This window comes from Schistocerca nitens, chromosome 5, assembly GCF_023898315.1.
Source record: "Schistocerca nitens isolate TAMUIC-IGC-003100 chromosome 5, iqSchNite1.1, whole genome shotgun sequence".
In the NCBI taxonomy this organism is placed as follows: Eukaryota; Metazoa; Arthropoda; class Insecta; order Orthoptera; family Acrididae; genus Schistocerca; species Schistocerca nitens.
Window position 1 is genome coordinate 783,138,040 of NC_064618.1, and position 19,471 is coordinate 783,157,510.

Consider the following 19,471-nt stretch of genomic DNA (forward strand, 5'->3'; position numbering starts at 1 on the left):
GATGCCATTACATAGGTTAGTGTTACTAGTTGTTGTAACCAATAGATGGCGCTAGTGCTCCACAATACTGATGTGGTCTGTTAGGTCACATTAGTTGTTGGCAGAATGGTGTCGAAGCAGGAAAAAGCGCAATGTGTGCTTTGGTATCACAAAACAAAATTGCCCATCAGTGTTCAGCATAAATTTTGGGCTTCTTATGGATGCAGCCCTCCTGATGTTAAATCAATAAAGTGATGGTATACAAAATTTAACAAAACAGGCAATGTTGAAGATCATCGTCAATGTGGCAGACCTCGTGTGAGTCATGCAACTGTTGATCATGTCTGGCAATTGTTTCAATGGAGTCGATCTAAATCAACTTGTCAAGCATCACATGAACTTCAAATACTGCAAGCAAGTGTAGTGAAGATTCTTCATGAAAGGTTTAGGCTACATGCTTACAAGGTGCAAATCTTGCAGGCCTTGCAACTGAATGATTTGCTGACATGGGCTGAATTTACAACTGAGATTCTCAACAGGATTGATGTCGCTAATGTTTACTTAAATCACATATGCTTTACCGATGAATCCACCTTTCATGTCAGTGGAATGGTAAACAGGCATAATGTCCATATATGGGGTTCAGAGTCTCCACATGCTACTGTACAGTTACAGTGAGACAGTGAAAAAGTGAATGTTTGGTGCAGCCTCATACATAAGAAGGTTTCTGGACGTTTTTCTTCATGGAAAAATCCATTCCTGCTAACATTTACTTCAACATTTTGCAACAGTCCATTGCCCCACAGTTAGAAGAATATCAACTGTGGATACTTTTCCAGCAAGATGAAGCATCCCCCCACTGGGCTTTGATAGTGTGTGATTTCCTGGATGAAACATTTCTGGATCAGTGGATTTGAAGGAATGGTCCAACACCCTGGCCAACCCACTCTCCAGACATTATGCCCCTTGACTTCTTTTTTCTGGGGCTATATCAAGGACAGAGCCTTTGTCACACCAGTTGCTGATGTCAACTAACTGAAGGCTAGGATACAAGCTGCTGTGAGTACTGTGACAGAACACATGTTACAAAACACCTGGCAGGAACTGGAATACCGTCTCGACATTCTCTGAGCTACCAAGGGAGCACACTTTGAGATTTAGTAATGTAAGTGGTCTTAAAAAAACTACTAACACTAACCTATGTAATGGCATCAAAGGTAAATTATTATGTCAAACAGTGGAAAACAAGGCCAACAACTGTAAATTATCAATGTATGTGACTCATGTAAGCCCCTGCTGTTATAAGCTGTTATAGATAAAAGAAAGACATACTCTACAAAAGTTGATAGTGTACCCAGCAGAATCTCACAGCTATCCCTCCACATTATAATTGACCCCCTTTCTCACACACATAACTGCTTTTTAGAGTTGGGCATCTTTCTTGATAACCTAAAATCGTCCAAAGTTATTCCTATTTTTAAAGCTGGTGACAAAGATAAAGTAATAAGCTATTGCCCCATTACAACACCAACATGTTTTTGAAAATTATTGTAAAAATAATGTACAATAAGTTAATAAAGTTTATGAACAAAAATGGAGTATTAGGCAGTTCTCAACAGGCTTCTGACGTAAGAAACCATCTGAGACAGCAGTCTATGAATGCATAACCACTGTTTTAAAAGCCATTGATGAAAAACAACAAACAACAGGTTTTTAGACTTAAGTAAAGCTTTTGTCATGGTGTGTGACAGAACTCTTTTAAGAAGCTTCAGCACTATGACATTAGTGAATTATCAAATGCATGGATTCATTCATATCTCAGTGACTGCAGGCAAAAGGTATGCTTTAGGCATGTAGGTGACAAAGTATATAGTCTCAGGATACCTGTTACAAGAATACCCAATCACCTATGGGGTATCTTATGGGTCAGTAATGGGACTTCCTCTTTTCCTGATTTATATCAATGATCTGGAGTTCATGCTGAATCACAGAAAATAATTATATTTGCTAATCATACAAAAATACCAGTAAAAGTGGGAAAATGACGATATCCAACAAGAAGTAAACTCCATTACAATCAGCCAAGTAAATGGTCAACAATGAATCAACATATAACAAACAACAGAAAAAAGTGTCATTAAAGTTTTGTAATTGTAGAAACAACACCTTGCATTATCTAGATATCATGATCAATGAACAGTTTATTGTGAATAAAAAGACAACAAAATTTCTTGGCATTTGGATTCAAAGTGACATAAACTGAGACAAACATATTGAACAAAATAATGTGAAGCTGACTACTAGCTGTTATCCTTCAAAAGCTCTAAAAGGACACATGTGTAGATGCACATCTGCTAATGTGTGTGTCTTTTACACATCTGCATATTTCAATGCACATTTAAAGTGTGGACTAATACTCTGGGGTAATACACCAGCAGCTCTGGGACCTTCAAAACCCAAAAAAGAGCCATTAAGATTATTACAGGGAGCAGAGCTAAAGTAATTGGAAATGATAATAATTTTAGAAAAAATTGGGACTTGCGTAATCCAAACATTAGATTAAAATGTAACCTGCATTTACTCCCAATCAACATAGGTTTTTTATAACATGTAGGACTACATACAATCTAGAAAATTGTTCTCTGTAATGATTAAAGTTAAGTCCACTGTATTACATATGATCAAAGGAATAATTGATTAAATAATTGGCATTGTGTTTAACTAGCAGATTTTGAAGATCTGTATGTAACTGGTTTTGTTCACTAATATGTTGTAGATGACTGAACCATTGGGTTGTTGCAACATGCGAGTGGTTTTTATTTTGGGAAAAATATAATTTCCAAGGACAGCAAAAAACTGAAAGACATTGCCACTCCAACAACTGACGCTAAACATGTGGCTTTAATTTCTACAGCCAAAGAGGTAGTGTATTTGGGATGGTTGGCAGAGCAATTGCTAAATAATAAGCATCAAAATCATGTAATCATTTTTCATGATAACTAATGTTCTATTAGACTGTCACAATAGCCTGTGCTGCATTCTAGATTAAAACATGTTTGTGTGAAAGGACATTTTATTAGAAAACATAAGAAAAGAAGTGAGATTTTTGTCAAGTACTTGCAGTGGAAGGGATGCCTGCTGACGTAGTAGCTAAGCCACTTGCTAGGGAGTAACACTTGTATCTCATAAGTTCAAACTGTTGCAAGATTAAGTGATAGTGTTGTTATGTTGGTAATGTGGCACCTTATATAATCCTTGCTGGAACCTACTATGAGGCATTGGACTAATTTAGTGTTGATGTTACTTTGTCTTCTTTGTATTAATGTGACATTGATGTGTGAATACAAGTGTTGTGAACAATGTAATTATTATTTAGCCATACCATTAAAACATCAGCACATTCTAACAGACTTTCCTCATTTAACATTTTTGCTTTCTACTTTTTAGATGAACTTCAGAGTTTAAGACAAAGGAAAACAAAATAAAGTATAGGTTATTATCTTTCTACTTAAAGAGGGACAATGTTTCCCTTTGAGCTTGGAAAGAAGTGCTTATCACCATAGATTCAATAACTAAAGACTTGGAAAAACATGTTGATTTTCTATAAGACAAGAAGATAAGACAGATATATCATTAATAATATTTGAATTATTTTATTTCGTGCTTCTATTTATAACACATAACATGAATGTTTTGCAAAGTATGCTCATACTGAATTTGCAATAAGTTTATTTTTTTTATTTTAATTGAAGGGTGAAATATATTGTAATGATATGGGTTTTCAACTGAAAGCAAGTTGAGATATAAAGATAAGAAATTGCATTCTTTTATAACATTTGTGCTACTTTAAAGGAGTAAAACTACTCTAGAGTCTCTTTTGTGATTAAATTTCAATTGCAGAACTTAATATTTGCAGTGTACAAGCAACAAATCTAATTTTTTAGGTGCAAATTTGTATTTTGTGATTTATAATTGTTGTGTTTACCTATGGAAGACCATGATGGAGCCTCCCAAATGTCATTCAGTTGCCAGTACAATGCCCCCATTGTATAGCCTTCTCCAGCATCGGTAAGCTTATTACGATTCCTTCTGTAGTGCTCTGTTTCCACCTTTGTCGACATTGCCTGGTTAATCTGGAGGAATTAAAATGCAGTGAGTTGCTTTCCTTAGCTCAGTTAAATTCTGAAACATTGTGTAATACATAAAACACTAATAATTTACATTATTTCAGGTGAAAAAATATACAGACATTTCAAATGTAGTAACTGTTTCATAGATGTAAATTATATCAAATTTAGGATCATTATCCATGCATAGAATTCATGTTGGTATCCAAAAGGAAATTAATTATCTGATAAGAAAAGAAGTGTAACTATCTAATTTCATGGACTTTGGGAAAGTGAGCTCTACATATGCCTTATATGCAAAACAATAATGCATACAATATGGTACTACAACTTTGTTTTTATTTAGTTTTTTGTCTCAAACTCTTGTACTCACATTAATTTGATATTTGGGTATTTAAGTTGGATTTATGTTACTCAGTCTTACCAATTTCTACACGACTGATTTCAGCTTGTGCTGTAGCAAAATGTAGTTGAAATTCCAATAATTCACTGGTCATTGCATTACAATGAGCAGATTTACTATAATTCATTTAAGAAAATGTTATTTTACAAATGTATGTTGATATGAAAAAGATTTTATTTTAAAAGCAAAGTCTATGACTTTTCAGTATCAACCTTGTGACTTAAAAAATTGGAGCATCTCTTTCTATTCTGGACAGCATGAATGGATAATTTGGTAAAGTGAACACTTCTTACTGCACAGCACTTCTAACGTTTCCAAGACTAATTTTCATTGGATTATTAAAGAAAATGATATCCACCTCCACAGATTTAAAATGATTATGAAACTCATTCGAGACATTACCAATAATGGAAGTAAATCTTGAAAATTTTACTTTCAAGTATATTTGGTTCAGTTCACAGCATCTCAGGAAATGACACAAGATTTACTTTTTTAGTTGCAGTTTAGACATTGTAAATTTAGACCATAATCCATTAATAATCCTAAACATTTAAGAAGTAGTGCATTAATTTCCATGCTAACACGAATTCAAATTACTGAAATAATCTGTCATATTTTTAGAAGGGTTAATAATGATAAAAAATGAATATGTTTTCAAATCCCATAATATCCAATTTTACTTCTTTATTAGAAAACTTGAAACTTCTTTTCTGGGTGCATGTTGTGTCAACATGTTCTGAAATTGTTTAAATTTTCGATGGGATGGTGATCAATTTCCTCCATGTATTATATTCATAGTTTTTGTTACATCTTTCAAGCATATCACAGATGATTCAGTTAAACTCTTTTCTTTAAGACTCAGTGGTTCAGGTAACTCTTCAATTCATCATTTATCATGATAGTGATGGCCGTGTGTTGCTTCATGGAGTGGAGAGAAATTTCAAGCAAGATTAGTATCTATGTTCTAACTCAAGCACCTTTTACATACTAGTATGAAACATTAGTGTTTGACATCACAACTGCTTTGGGATTAGTACTTCATCTGCCACTCCTCACTGAAAACAGTTTTCAGTATTCTTTGTTTTTGACATTCTGAAGAAGGGAAATAGAGGAACAGTAACAGAAATAACCAGAATTAAAGCCAGGGCATTGACCATAATAATAACCAAAGTGACAACCTGAAAGATAGGGCAATATTAAGGAGAGTAAATCTAAATATGAGTAAATGTGTGAGACAAAACAGTGGAAGACATGCTGCCCCACTCAACTGCTGATAAATAAATGAATCAGGCCATGATGATGCTACACGAACAGAATTGGAGTAGGATGTGCTCTCTGGCAAGCCATGCTTTTCCAGGTTTGATATAACCTTATGAAACAGCCTGTAGGTGCTTCTTGTGATATAGCTGGGTAGAGAGAGTGGGAAATTGTCTGGTCACTCGTCAGTTTAAAATTGGCTATAGCTAGTATTATGAACAGGAACTGGGTACTGATGGAGTAAAATACCACAGAGACCCATAATTTAAAATTTCTCCTGGATTTACTGGGAAAAATATAAAGGAGCTGCCATCTTGCTGTACTTTCTTCACGCATGAGTGTGCAGATGTGTGCTTTGCAACAAAGCTTTACTCTCACTTCTTTCAATGTTCACTTTTGTTGATGAAGGACAACCATGAAAGAACCTAATACATGACCAGAACTTCATCACTAGATCAATGGAAAATCATCTTTTACTACCAGTTAAAATCTCAAATACTAATTCTGACAAGGTGGGACTAGATATTGTCAAGTATCTGTAGACAAAATACAAAATAGTGATTAATTTAGAGTGTAATTATCACATAAAACTAATTGTAGGAAAGGGAAATGTCAGTGTGGAATCTATTGGAGGTTGAATCTATTAGAAGAAACTTAAATGTAAATGAAGAAGTGGATTACAAAACACTCATTTGACTAATTTGTGAATAATACTTGAGAGTCTGGGGCCCTTATCAGATTCAACTAACAGAAAAGAGAGAGAGAGAGAAGATTCACCAAAGAATGTCACATTTCATCACGAGTTCATTTAGTGTGTGCAAACACATGATGGAGATTTATAACAAACTCCAGTAGCTGATGTGACAAGAAAGGTGTTATGCACTGCAGAGAAGTGTTGCTGTTAAAATTCTAACAAAATACATTTTAAGAAGAGACAGATATCATATTATGTATCCCATCTCTCCCTCAAAAAGGTTATGACAAGAAACTAAGAGAAATTAGAGCTCGTATGTAAGCTCTTCGACAGTCAAACTTCACACAATTTGTACATGGAGCAGTAAAAGGGGGAAAATTAGAATAATACCAAGAACACCCTCCCCAATACACACTGAGGTGGCTTGCAGAGTGTAGATGGAGGTGTAGATAGATGTTTTGACCCATAGAATAGATTAGATTAGATTTACTTTCATTCCAATTGATCCATAGTGAGGAGGTCCTCCAGGATGTAGAACATATCAGAAAAACAATACATGACAAATATTTACAACTCAAACAAATAAGCTAATGTACCATTAAACAGGTCCCAAGTGGAATGATCATCATTTTTTAATGAACACCACATGAAAGAATCATTTTACAAATGCTAATGCACTGAATTTAAAATAAAAACAAGTTTTTTTTATTTATTTATAAGGTAATAAACATGTAATACGACTACTGAAATGGTGCAGAAGTTAGACTGTACTTACACACATACACACACACACACACACACACACACACACACACACACACACACACACACACTTATTTACAATGAACACATTACTGCACTGAAATTGTGCTTAAGTTATATATATATATATATATATATATATATATATATATATATATATATATATATATAAAGATGATGTGACTTACCAAATGAAAGTGCTGGCAGGTCGACAGACACACAAACAAACACAAACATACACACAAAATTCAAGCTTTCGCAACAAACTGTTGCCTCATCAGGAAAGAGGGAAGGAGAGGGAAAGATGAAAGGATGTGGGTTTTAAGGGAGAGGGTAAGAGTCATTCGAATCCCGGGAGCGGAAAGACTTACCTTAGGGGGAAAAAAGGACGGGTATACACTCGCACACACACACATATCCATCCACACATATACAGACACAAGCATACATATTTAAAGACAAAGAGTTTGGGCAGAGATGTCAGTCGAGGCAGAAGTGCAGAGGCAAAGATGTTGTTGAATGACAGGTGAGGTGTGAGTGGCGGCAACTTGAAACAGAGGGAAACATTCCACGTGGAAAAAATATATCTAAAAAGAAAGATGATGAGACTTACCAAACAAAAGCGCTGGCAGGTCGATAGACACACAAACAAACACAAATATACACACAAAATTCAAGCTTTCGCAGACATCTGCTTGTGTCTGTATGTGTGGATGGATATGTGTGTGTGTGCGAGTGTATACCTGTCCTTTTTTCCCCCTAAGGTAAGTCTTTCCGCTCCCGGGATTGGAATGACTCCTTACCCTCCCCCTTAAAACCAACATCCTTTCGTCTTTCCCTCTCCTTCCCTCTTTCCTGATGAGGCAACAGTTTGTTGCGAAAGCTTGAATTTTGTGTGTATATTTGTGTTTGTTTGTGTGTCTATCGACCTGCCAGCGCTTTTGTTTGGTAAGTCTCATCATCTTTCTTTATATATATATATATATATATATATATATATATATATATATATATATATATATATATATATATATATATATATATAAAAATCAATTGGTTCTACTGAGAAATTCATCAATGGAGTAGAAGGATTTGGCCACCAATAAATCCTTTAGGCTTCTCTTAAACTGAATTTCATTGCTTGTTATGCTTTTTATGGCTGCTGGCAAGTTATTGAAAATGTGTGTTTCTGAATAATGCACACGTCTTTGTACAAGACTAAGTGACTTTAAATCCTTGTGAAGATTATACTTATTTCTAGTATTGATTCCATGAATTCAGCTATTGGTTTGAAAAAGTAATATATTTTTAATGACAAATTTCATTAAAAATAAATATATTGGGAAGCAGTAGTTAGTATCCCTAGTTCCCTAAACAGGCTTCTGCAGGACGTTTTCAGTTCACACCACATATAACTCATACCGCACTTATTTGTGCCTGGAAAACTTCAGCTTGGTTTGATGAATTACCCCAAAAAATAATCCCATATGACATTATGGAATGAAAGTAAGCATAGTACACCAGCTTTTTCATTTTTATATCTCCTATGTCTGACACAATTCGCATGGCAAACAGAGATTAGTTAAGACACTTCAGCAGTTCTGTGGTGTGCTTTTCCCAGTTGAATTTATTATCAAGCTGTAATCCTAAGACTTTAACACTGTCCACTTCCTCTATCTGCTTGTGATCATATGTTAGGCATATACTCGTAGGACACCCCTTACAAGTTCTGAACTGCATGTAGTGCGTTTTTTCAAAGTTTAGTGACAAGAAATCGGCAAGGAACCAGTGATTAATGTCAAAAAATATTTTATTAGCTGATCTTTCTAAGACTACACTTGATCTGCTATTTATTTCAATGTTTGTATCATCAGCAAACAGAACAAACTTGGCATCTGGTAATGTTACTGATGAAAGGTCATTGATATACACAAGAATAAGTAAGGGCCCTAAAATGGAACCTTGTGGGACCCCACATGTAGTTAGTTCCCAGTTGAATGATGTCTGATAGCTTGATACATGTCTCTTTCCTAATAACACCCCTTGTTTCCTGCCAGAGATATAAGATTTGAACATTTTGCAGCTTTTCCTGTTACACTATAATATTCTAATTTACTTAAAAGGATATTGTGATTTAGACAGTCACATGCCTTTGACAGATCACAAAATATACCAGTTGCCTGCAATTTTTTATCTAATGAAATAAGCACATTTTCACTGTAAGTGTAGATAGCCTTCTCAACATCAGAATCCTTTAGAAATCTGAACTGTGACTTTGGCAGTATGTTATATGAGATAAGATGGTTATAAAGCCAACTGTACACTACTTTTCCTAAAATTTTTGAGAATGCTGGCAAAAGTGAAATTGGATTGAAATTTGATGCTATTTCTTTATCTCCCTTCTTAAACAGTGGCTTAACTTCAGCATACTTTTAACTATTCAGGAAATATTCCACTGATAAACAATTGGTTACACAGATAGCTTAAAATGTTACTTAACTCAGAATCACATTCTATAATTAGCTTTGTTGATATTTCATCATATCCACTAGATGTTTTTGATTTTAAAGATTTTATGATGGACATTATTTCTGCTGGGGTAGTGAGGGTCAAATTCATATTATGGAAGTTACTTGAAATGTCTGGTCTGAGGTATTCCATAGCAGCATCTACAGAACCTGACAACTCCATCTTTTCAGTAACAGTTATGAAATGTTTGTTAAAAAGTTCTGCAACACTATACACATCTGTCACCAACGTATCATTTACTCGTAATGATATTTGTCCCTCTTCATGTGTGGTTCTACCAGTCTCCTCCTTCACTATATCCCATATTGTCTTTATTTTGTTATCTGATATGACTATCTTTTCCTATAATATATTTGCTTTGATGTCTGTATTATAGTCTTTAATATTTTCAGTATTTCTTGTAATGTGCTATAGCATCAACATCGGAACTGTTTTGGATTGACAGATACAGTTTTCCTTGCGTAATCCATGGCTTCTTTTAGACTTAGCTCTAACCTTGGTAAGTTTTTGGGGAAAAGAGTGTTCAAATAAGGTAAGCACTTTATTAGCAAAAGTGTTATATTTTTCATTCATGCCATGAGCACTATAAACATCAGTGCAGTGAATGCCTCTGAGGAGCGTCCTAAAATAATCAGTTTTTGGCTTATTGATTACCCTCTTGAGCTCAGATTTAACAGATTTTATATCCTGTTCATTGTTAACATTTAACAGAAGGAACTGCATGTCATGATCTGAGAAGCCATTTGGTTTTGTAATATAAGTTTGTTCATTGGACTTTTCTATAAAGATATTATCAATGGCTGTTTGTGAGCAATTGGCTACCCTAGTGGGGAACTTTACAGTGGGAATTAAGTTGAATGACAGTTTTACTAACTCAAATAAGTTCTTATTGGGAGAGTCTTCAAGGAAATCTACATTGAAGTCACCAGCAACCACTATTTCTTTGTTTTTGGTTGTTCAATGGGCCAGTACAGCTTCAAGGTGGTTTACTAACAGATTAAAGTTACCTGCAGGTGCTCGATATACACTTAATATTATGAAGGATTTTTTGTGAAATTCTACTTCTGTTGCACATACTTCCATATGCTGTTCTAGACAAAATTTATGAATGTTCATGTTCTTACATTTATGACAGTTCCTGTTGAATGTGGCAACTCCTACTTTCTCCATTTCTGATCTACAAAAGTGAGATGCTAACCTAAACCCTGTAACACTTACAAGTTCTATACCAGTGGTCACATGATGTTCAGAGAGGCAGATTATGTCAGCTGGGTTTGAAGATTCTAATTCGTCTGTGCAGATAATTAATTCATTAATTTTATTTCTCAGTCCTTGAATATTTTGACGCAATAAAGATAGCTGACATTTCACCATTGACTGAGTTAAAATTGGGTGGTGTTAAAATATCTGCTGACTGTTGAAAATTCTTAACCAATGGTTGTTTGTGCTGATGTAATGAGCTAGAATTACGTTTTTTTGGTTTCTTTCTCAAACTGAAGGTTTGTCTCAGTCTTAACCGCTCTTAAAATTTGGTTTCTTTCTGTCCTCACTACCCTAAAAAAGGGTCTTTTCTGAACCCTATAACCACTGGTATTTTATCACTCATGACAGTGCCTCCCCCCTTTAACTTTCCTGCTATTTTCCCAGCCAGTTTACCCTTCCCCTTCCTGTTGAGGTGAAGGCCATACCTAGTATAATCCCACCTATTGAGAGAATCCACAGGAACCACACCAATGTGTGACCCTGCACCTGACGGAAGCAACCGTTCCAACTCCAAATTAACTCTCCTGACAGAAGGGTTCAAATGAGGTCGGTCATGGTGCCCAAGAACAGATACAATCTCATCACTAGTATGCTTCGATGCTGATGCAATCTTTGCCAGAATCTCTGTCAATACTATTACCTGCCCCATCCATTATAACCATGGTGTCTTCCTTAATGAAATATTTGCAAAGTGATCCTAAATCCTCTGTCACCTGCTCCAGACCAGCACTAGGTTTACAAAAATTGGTGACCTGGTATTATGGTCCTAGTTCATCCTGCAGAAGTTGGCCAACACCTCTTCCATGGGAACTACCTAACAACAACACTTTCTTTCTCTTTACTGATTTCCCTACTTTCTTACTTTTCAATTTGCTGCTGAAAGTTTGTTATGCCCTGTCTACACCTGCAACTGCTTGAGGCTCACCAGTTTCTAACTGAAGCAACAGGTCAAATCTATTTTCCACATTCACCATGAAGCTGTCAGATAAAGTTCTAGGCCTGTTCCTCTACATCTACATCTACATCTACATTTATACTCTTAAAGCCACCCAACGATGTGTGGCAGAGGGCACTTTACGTGCCACTGTCATTACCTCCCTTTCCTGTTCCAGTTGTGTATGCTTCGTGGGAAGAACGACTGCCGGAAAGCCTCTGTGAGTGCTCTAATCTCTCTATTTTTACATTCATGATCTCCTCGGGAGGTATAAGTAGGGGGAAGCAATATATTCGATACCTCATCCAGAAACACACCTGCTCGAAACCTGGACAGCAAGCTACACCGCAATGCAGAGCGTCTCTCTTGCAGAGTCTGCCACTTGAGTTTGCTAAACATCTCTGTAACGCTATCACGATTACCTAATAACCCTGTGACGAAATGCGCCACTCTTCTTTGGATCTTCTCTATCTCTTCTGTCAACCCGACCTGGTACGGATCCCACATTGATGAGCAATACTCAAGTATAGGTCGAACGAGTGTTTTGTAAGCCACCTCCTTTGTTGATGGACTACATTTTCTATGGACTATCCCAATGAATCTCAACCTGGCACCCACCTTACTAACAATTAATTTTATATGATAATACCACTTCAAATCGTTCCGCACGCATACTCCCAGGTATTTTACAGAAGTAACTGCTACCAGTGTTTGTTACGCTATCATATAATCACACAATAAAGGATCCTTCTTTCTATGTATTCGCAATACATTACCTTTGCCTATGTTAAGTGTCAGTTGCCACTCCTTGCACCAAGTGCCTATCCGCTGCAGATCTTCCTACATTTGGCTGCAATTTTCTAATGCTGCAACTTCTCTGTATACAACAGCATCATCCGCGAAAAGCCTCCTGTTGCCTGTCGCCACTTCCCACTTCTCTTTACCTTTCTCCCTCCTTAACCTGTCAATATCTTCCCTAGCCTTGTCTAACTCAGCCTGAAGGGTCGCAATTTTCCCCTCCTGTTCTAGTATCTTCCTACCTCTACTACAAATCCTCCAAACCACTGATGAGTCTCATTTACTTCCCCTATTCCCATGCCACTACAGTCACCCACATGGAAAAAACTACAGCACCAATCACACCAAAGCCCCTACCTAACAATTCTACAGCAAGTCAAGCACTTTTCACTCATGATAAACGTAATAGTTTATTAAGAATAAGTCAGTTAAATTACAGACAAACACGAAAATATGGCTCCACAAATTTGGCCTATATGCAACTGTTTGTAAACAAAAACAACAGTGCAAAGTTTCAGTAATTCAAGAGACTGATTCACACTCAGATGTACCATGGAATCCAACACAGAAATGCTGCAGTTTTATCTCCACAACCTAGTATTGCTGAAAAATGTGAGGGATATGGTGATGGAGGTGCTTCCACTTGTTTGAAATGGCACAGATTGTACTACCTTGGATTAGAATGTATGCTACCTGCTTTTCTGGAAGTATGATGCTGGACAAGAAACCATTCAGTCTCAGAACTTTTAGGGTGACTCTTGCATGTATTACTTTTTTAGCTCTTGGTGACTGACAAGGATCCACAAAACAATTTATGGAATATGACACAAATCAATATTTTAACAAACAAAAGACATTTGTAGTGAAGGTTGAGAACTATACATATCTTCAATGATAAACTGAATACAGATGAAAAAAAAAAAAGAATAAATTAGTGGGCTACAGACTAAGAAGAAATCACTTTGTACTTTATTTCAAGAAAATCCAACAGGGTAAAAATCATAGAGGGAGACCAAGAGATGAATACATTAAGCAGATTCAGAAAGATGTAGGTTGCAGTAGGTACTTGGAGATGAAGAAATCTGCACAGGATAGAGTAGCACAGAGAGCTGCACTAAACCAGTCTCTGGTAAAGGCCACATATGTCTGCCTGTGTCTGTATATGTGCGGATGGATATGTGTGTGTGTGTGTGTGCGTGCGTGAGTGTATACCTGTCCTTTTTGTCCCCCTAAGGTAAGTCTTTCCGCTCCCGGGATTGGAATGACTCCTTACCCTCTCCCTTAAAACCCACATCCTTTCGTGTTTCCCTCTCCTTCCCTCTTTCCTGATGAAGCAACCGTGGGTTGCGAAAACTTGAAATTTGTGTGTGTGTTTGTGTGATTTTTGTCTCTATCAACATACCAACGCTTTCATTTGGTAAGTTACAGCATCTGTGTTTTTAGATATATTTTTCCCACGTGGAATGTTTCCCTCTATTATATTCACACACACACACACACACACAGATATATATATATATATATATATATATATATATATATATATATATATATATATATATATATATATATATATATATATATATAAAACAAAGATGATGTGACTTACCGAACGAAAGCGCTGGCAGGTCGATAGACACACAAACAAACACAAACACACACACAAAAATCAAGCTTTCGCAACGAACTGTTGCCTCATCAGGAAAGAGGGAAGGAGAAGGAAAGACGAAAGGATGTGGGTTTTAGGGGAGAGGGTAAGGAGTCATTCCAATCCCGGGAGCGGAAAGACTTACCTTAGGGGGAAAAAAGGATGGGTATACACTCGCACACACACACATATCCATCCACACATATACAGACGCAAGCAGACATCTCACAAGCAGACATATTTAAAGACCACACACATATCCATCCACACATATACAGACACAAGCAGACATATTAAATATGTCTGCTTGTGTCTGTATATGTGTGGATGGATATGTGTGTGTGTGCGAGTGTATACCTGTTCTTTTTTCCCCCTAAGGTAAGTCTTTCCGCTCCCGGGATTGGAATGACTCCTTACCCTCTCCCTTAAAACCCACATCCTTTCGTCTTTCCCTCTCCTTCCCTCTTTCCTGATGAGGCAACAGTTTGTTGCGAAAGCTTGAATTTCATGTGTATGTTTGTGTTTGTTTGTGTGTCTGTCGACATGCCAGCACTTTCATTTGGTATGTCACATCATATATATATATATATATATATATATATATATATATATATATATATATATATATATACAAAGATGATGTGACTTACCAAATGAAAGTGCTGGCATGTCGACAGACACACAAACAAACACAAACATACACACAAAATTCAAGCTTTCGCAACAAACTGTTGCCTCATCAGGAAAGAGCGGAAGGAGAGGGAAAGACGAAAGGATGTGGGTTTTAAGGGAGAGGGTAAGGAGTCATTCCAATCCCGGGAGCGGAAAGACTTACCTTAGGGGGAAAAAAGGACGGGTATACGCTCGCACACACACACATATCCATCCACACATATACAGACACAAGCAGACATATTTAAAGACAAAGAGTTTGGGCAGAGATGTCAGTCGAGGCAGAAGTGCAGAGGCAAAGATGTTGTTGAATGACAGGTGAGGTGTGAGTGGCGGCAACTTGAAATTAGCGGATATATATATATATATATATATATATATATATATATATATATATATATATATATATATATATATATATATATATATATAAATCAATTGGTTCTACTGAGAAATTCATCAATGGAGTAGAAGGATTTGGCCACCAATAAATCCTTTAGGCTTCTCTTAAACTGAATTTCATTGCTTGTTATGCTTTTTATGGCTGCTGGCAAGTTATTGAAAATGTGTGTTTCTGAATAATGCACACGTCTTTGTACAAGACTAAGTGACTTTAAATCCTTGTGAAGATTATACTTATTTCTAGTATTGATTTCATGAATTCAGCTATTGGTTTGAAAAAGTAATATATTTTTAATGACAAATTTCATTAAAAATAAATATATTGGGAAGCAGTAGTTAGTATCCCTAGTTCCCTAAACAGGCTTCTGCAGGACGTTTTTAGTTCACACCACATATAACTCATACTGCACTTATTTGTGCCTGGAAAACTTCAGCTTGGTTTGATGAATTACCCCAAAAAATAATCCCATATGACATTATGGAATGAAAGTAAGCATAGTACACCAGCTTTTTCATTTTTATATCTCCTATGTCTGACACAATTCGCATGGCAAACAGAGATTAGTTAAGACGCTTCAGCAGTTCTGTGGTGTGCTTTTCCCAGTTGAATTTATTATCAAGCTGTAATCCTAAGACTTTAACACTGTCCACTTCTTCTATCTGCTTGTGATCATATGTTAGGCATATACTCGTAGGACACCCCTTACAAGTTCTGAACTGCATGTAGTGCGTTTTTTCAAAGATTAGTGACAAGAAATCGGCAAGGAACTAGTGATTAATGTCAAAAAATATTTTATTAGCTGATCTTTCTAAGACTACACTTGATTTGCTATTTATATCAATGTTTTTATCATCAGCAAACAGAACAAACTTGGCATCTGGTAATGTTACTGATGAAAGGTCATTGATATACACAAGAATAAGTAAGGGCCCTAAAATGGAACCTTGTGGGACCCCACATGTAGTTAGTTCCCAGTTGAATGATGTCTGATAGCTTGATACATGTCTCTTTCCTAATAACACCCCTTGTTTCCTGCCAGAGATATAAGATTTGAACATTTTGCAGCTTTTCCTGTTACACTATAATATTCTAATTTACTTAAAAGGATATTGTGATTTAGACAGTCACATGCCTTTGACAGATCACAAAATATACCAGTTGCCTGCAATTTTTTATCTAATGAAATAAGCACATTTTCACTGTAAGTGTAGATAGCCTTCTCAACATCAGAATCCTTTAGAAATCTGAACTGTGACTTTGGCAGTATGTTATATGAGATAAGATGGTTATAAAGCCAACTGTACACTACTTTTCCTAAAATTTTTGAGAATGCTGGCAAAAGTGAAATTGGATTGAAATTTGATGCTATTTCTTTATCTCCCTTCTTAAACAGTGGCTTAACTTCAGCGTACTTTTAACTATTCAGGAAATATTCCACTGATAAACAATTGGTTACACAGATAGCTTAAAATGTTACTTAACTCAGAATCACATTCTATAATTAGCTTTGTTGATATTTCATCATATCCACTAGATGTTTTTGATTTTAAAGATTTTATGATGGACATTATTTCTGCTGGGGTAGTGAGGGTCAAATTCATATTATGGAAGTTACTTGAAATGTCTGGTCTGAGGTATTCCATAGCAGCATCTACAGAACCTGACAACTCCATCTTTTCAGTAACAGTTATGAAATGTTTGTTAAAAAGTTCTGCAACACTATACACATCTGTCACCAACGTATCATTTACTCGTAATGATATTTGTCCCTCTTCATGTGTGGTTCTACCAGTCTCCTCCTTCACTATATCCCATATTGTCTTTATTTTGTTATCTGATATGACTATCTTTTCCTATAATATATTTGCTTTGATGTCTGTATTATAGTCTTTAATATTTTCAGTATTTCTTGTAATGTGCTATAGCATCAACATCGGAACTGTTTTGGATTGACAGATACAGTTTTCCTTGCGTAATCCATGGCTTCTTTTAGACTTAGCTCTAACCTTGGTAAGTTTTTGGGGAAAAGAGTGTTCAAATAAGGTAAGCACTTTATTAGCAAAAGTGTTATATTTTTCATTCATGCCATGAGCACTATAAACATCAGTGCAGTGAATGCCTCTGAGGAGCGTCCTAAAATAATCAGTTTTTGGCTTATTGATTACCCTCTTGAGCTCAGATTTAACAGATTTTATATCCTGTTCATTGTTAACATTTAACAGAAGGAACTGCATGTCATGATCTGAGAAGCCATTTGGTTTTGTAATATAAGTTTGTTCATTGGACTTTTCTATAAAGATATTATCAATGGCTGTTTGTGAGCAATTGGCTACCCTAGTGGGGAACTTTACAGTGGGAATTAAGTTGAATGACAGTTTTACTAACTCAAATAAGTTCTTATTGGGAGAGTCTTCAAGGAAATCTACATTGAAGTCACCAGCAACCACTATTTCTTTGTTTTTGGTTGTTCAATGGGCCAGTACAGCTTCAAGGTGGTTTACTAACAGATTAAAGTTACCTGCAGGTGCTCGATATACACTTAATATTATGAAGGATTTTTTGTGAAATTCTACTTCTGTTGCACATACTTCCATATGCTGTTCTAGACAAAATTTATGAATGTTCATGTTCTTACATTTATGACAGTTCCTGTTGAATGTGGCAACTCCTACTTTCTCCATTTCTGATCTACAAAAGTGAGATGCTAACCTAAACCCTGTAACACTTACAAGTTCTATACCAGTGGTCACATGATGTTCAGAGAGGCAGATTATGTCAGCTGGGTTTGAAGATTCTAATTCGTCTGTGCAGATAATTAATTCATTAATTTTATTTCTCAGTCCTTGAATATTTTGACGCAATAAAGATAGCTGACATTTCACCATTGACTGAGTTAAAATTGGGTGGTGTTAAAATATCTGCTGACTGTTGAAAATTCTTAACCAATGGTTGTTTGTGCTGATGTAATGAGCTAGAATTACGTTTTTTGGTTTCTTTCTCAAACTGAAGGTTTGTCTCAGTCCTAACCGCTCTTAAAATTTGGTTTCTTTCTGTCCTCACTACCCTAAAAAAGGGTCTTTTCTGAACCCTATAACCACTGGTATTTTATCACTCATGACAGTGCCTCCCCCCTTTAACTTTCCTGCTATTTTCCCAGCCAGTTTACCCTTCCCCTTCCTGTTGAGGTGAAGGCCATACCTAGTATAATCCCACCTATTGAGAGAATCCACAGGAACCACACCAATGTGTGACCCTGCACCTGACGGAAGCAACCGTTCCAACTCCAAATTAACTCTCCTGACAGAAGGGTTCAAATGAGGTCGGTCATGGTGCCCAAGAACAGATACAATCTCATCACTAGTATGCTTCGATGCTGATGCAATCTTTGCCAGAATCTCTGTCAATACTATTACCTGCCCCATCCATTATAACCATGGTGTCTTCCTTAATGAAATATTTGCAAAGTGATCCTAAATCCTCTGTCACCTGCTCCAGACCAGCACTAGGTTTACAAAAATTGGTGACCTGGTATTATGGTCCTAGTTCATCCTGCAGAAGTTGGCCAACACCTCTTCCATGGGAACTACCTAACAACAACACTTTCTTTCTCTTTACTGATTTCCCTACTTTCTTACTTTTCAATTTGCTGCTGAAAGTTTGTTATGCCCTGTCTACACCTGCAACTGCTTGAGGCTCACCAGTTTCTAACTGAAGCAACAGGTCAAATCTATTTTCCACATTCACCATGAAGCTGTCAGATAAAGTTCTAGGCCCGTTCCTCTACATCTACATCTACATCTACATTTATACTCTTAAAGCCACCCAACGATGTGTGGCAGAGGGCACTTTACGTGCCACTGTCATTACCTCCCTTTCCTGTTCCAGTTGTGTATGCTTCGCGGGAAGAACGACTGCCGGAAAGCCTCTGTGAGTGCTCTAATCTCTCTATTTTTACATTCATGATCTCCTCGGGAGGTATAAGTAGGGGGAAGCAATATATTC

The 19,471-nt window shown here is 36.3% G+C and overlaps 1 protein-coding gene across 1 annotated transcript in view; it reads right to left on the reverse strand.

Moving 5' to 3' along the window:
* The window catches only part of LOC126260229 (beta-mannosidase-like), a 267,698-nt gene that overhangs the window by 40,860 nt on the left and 207,367 nt on the right, over positions 1-19,471 (reverse strand). Inside the window, exon 11 of the mRNA XM_049957531.1 lies at positions 3,965-4,112. Within this exon, the coding sequence (XP_049813488.1) occupies positions 3,965-4,112 (148 nt within the window). The remainder of the gene's footprint in view (positions 1-3,964; positions 4,113-19,471) is intronic.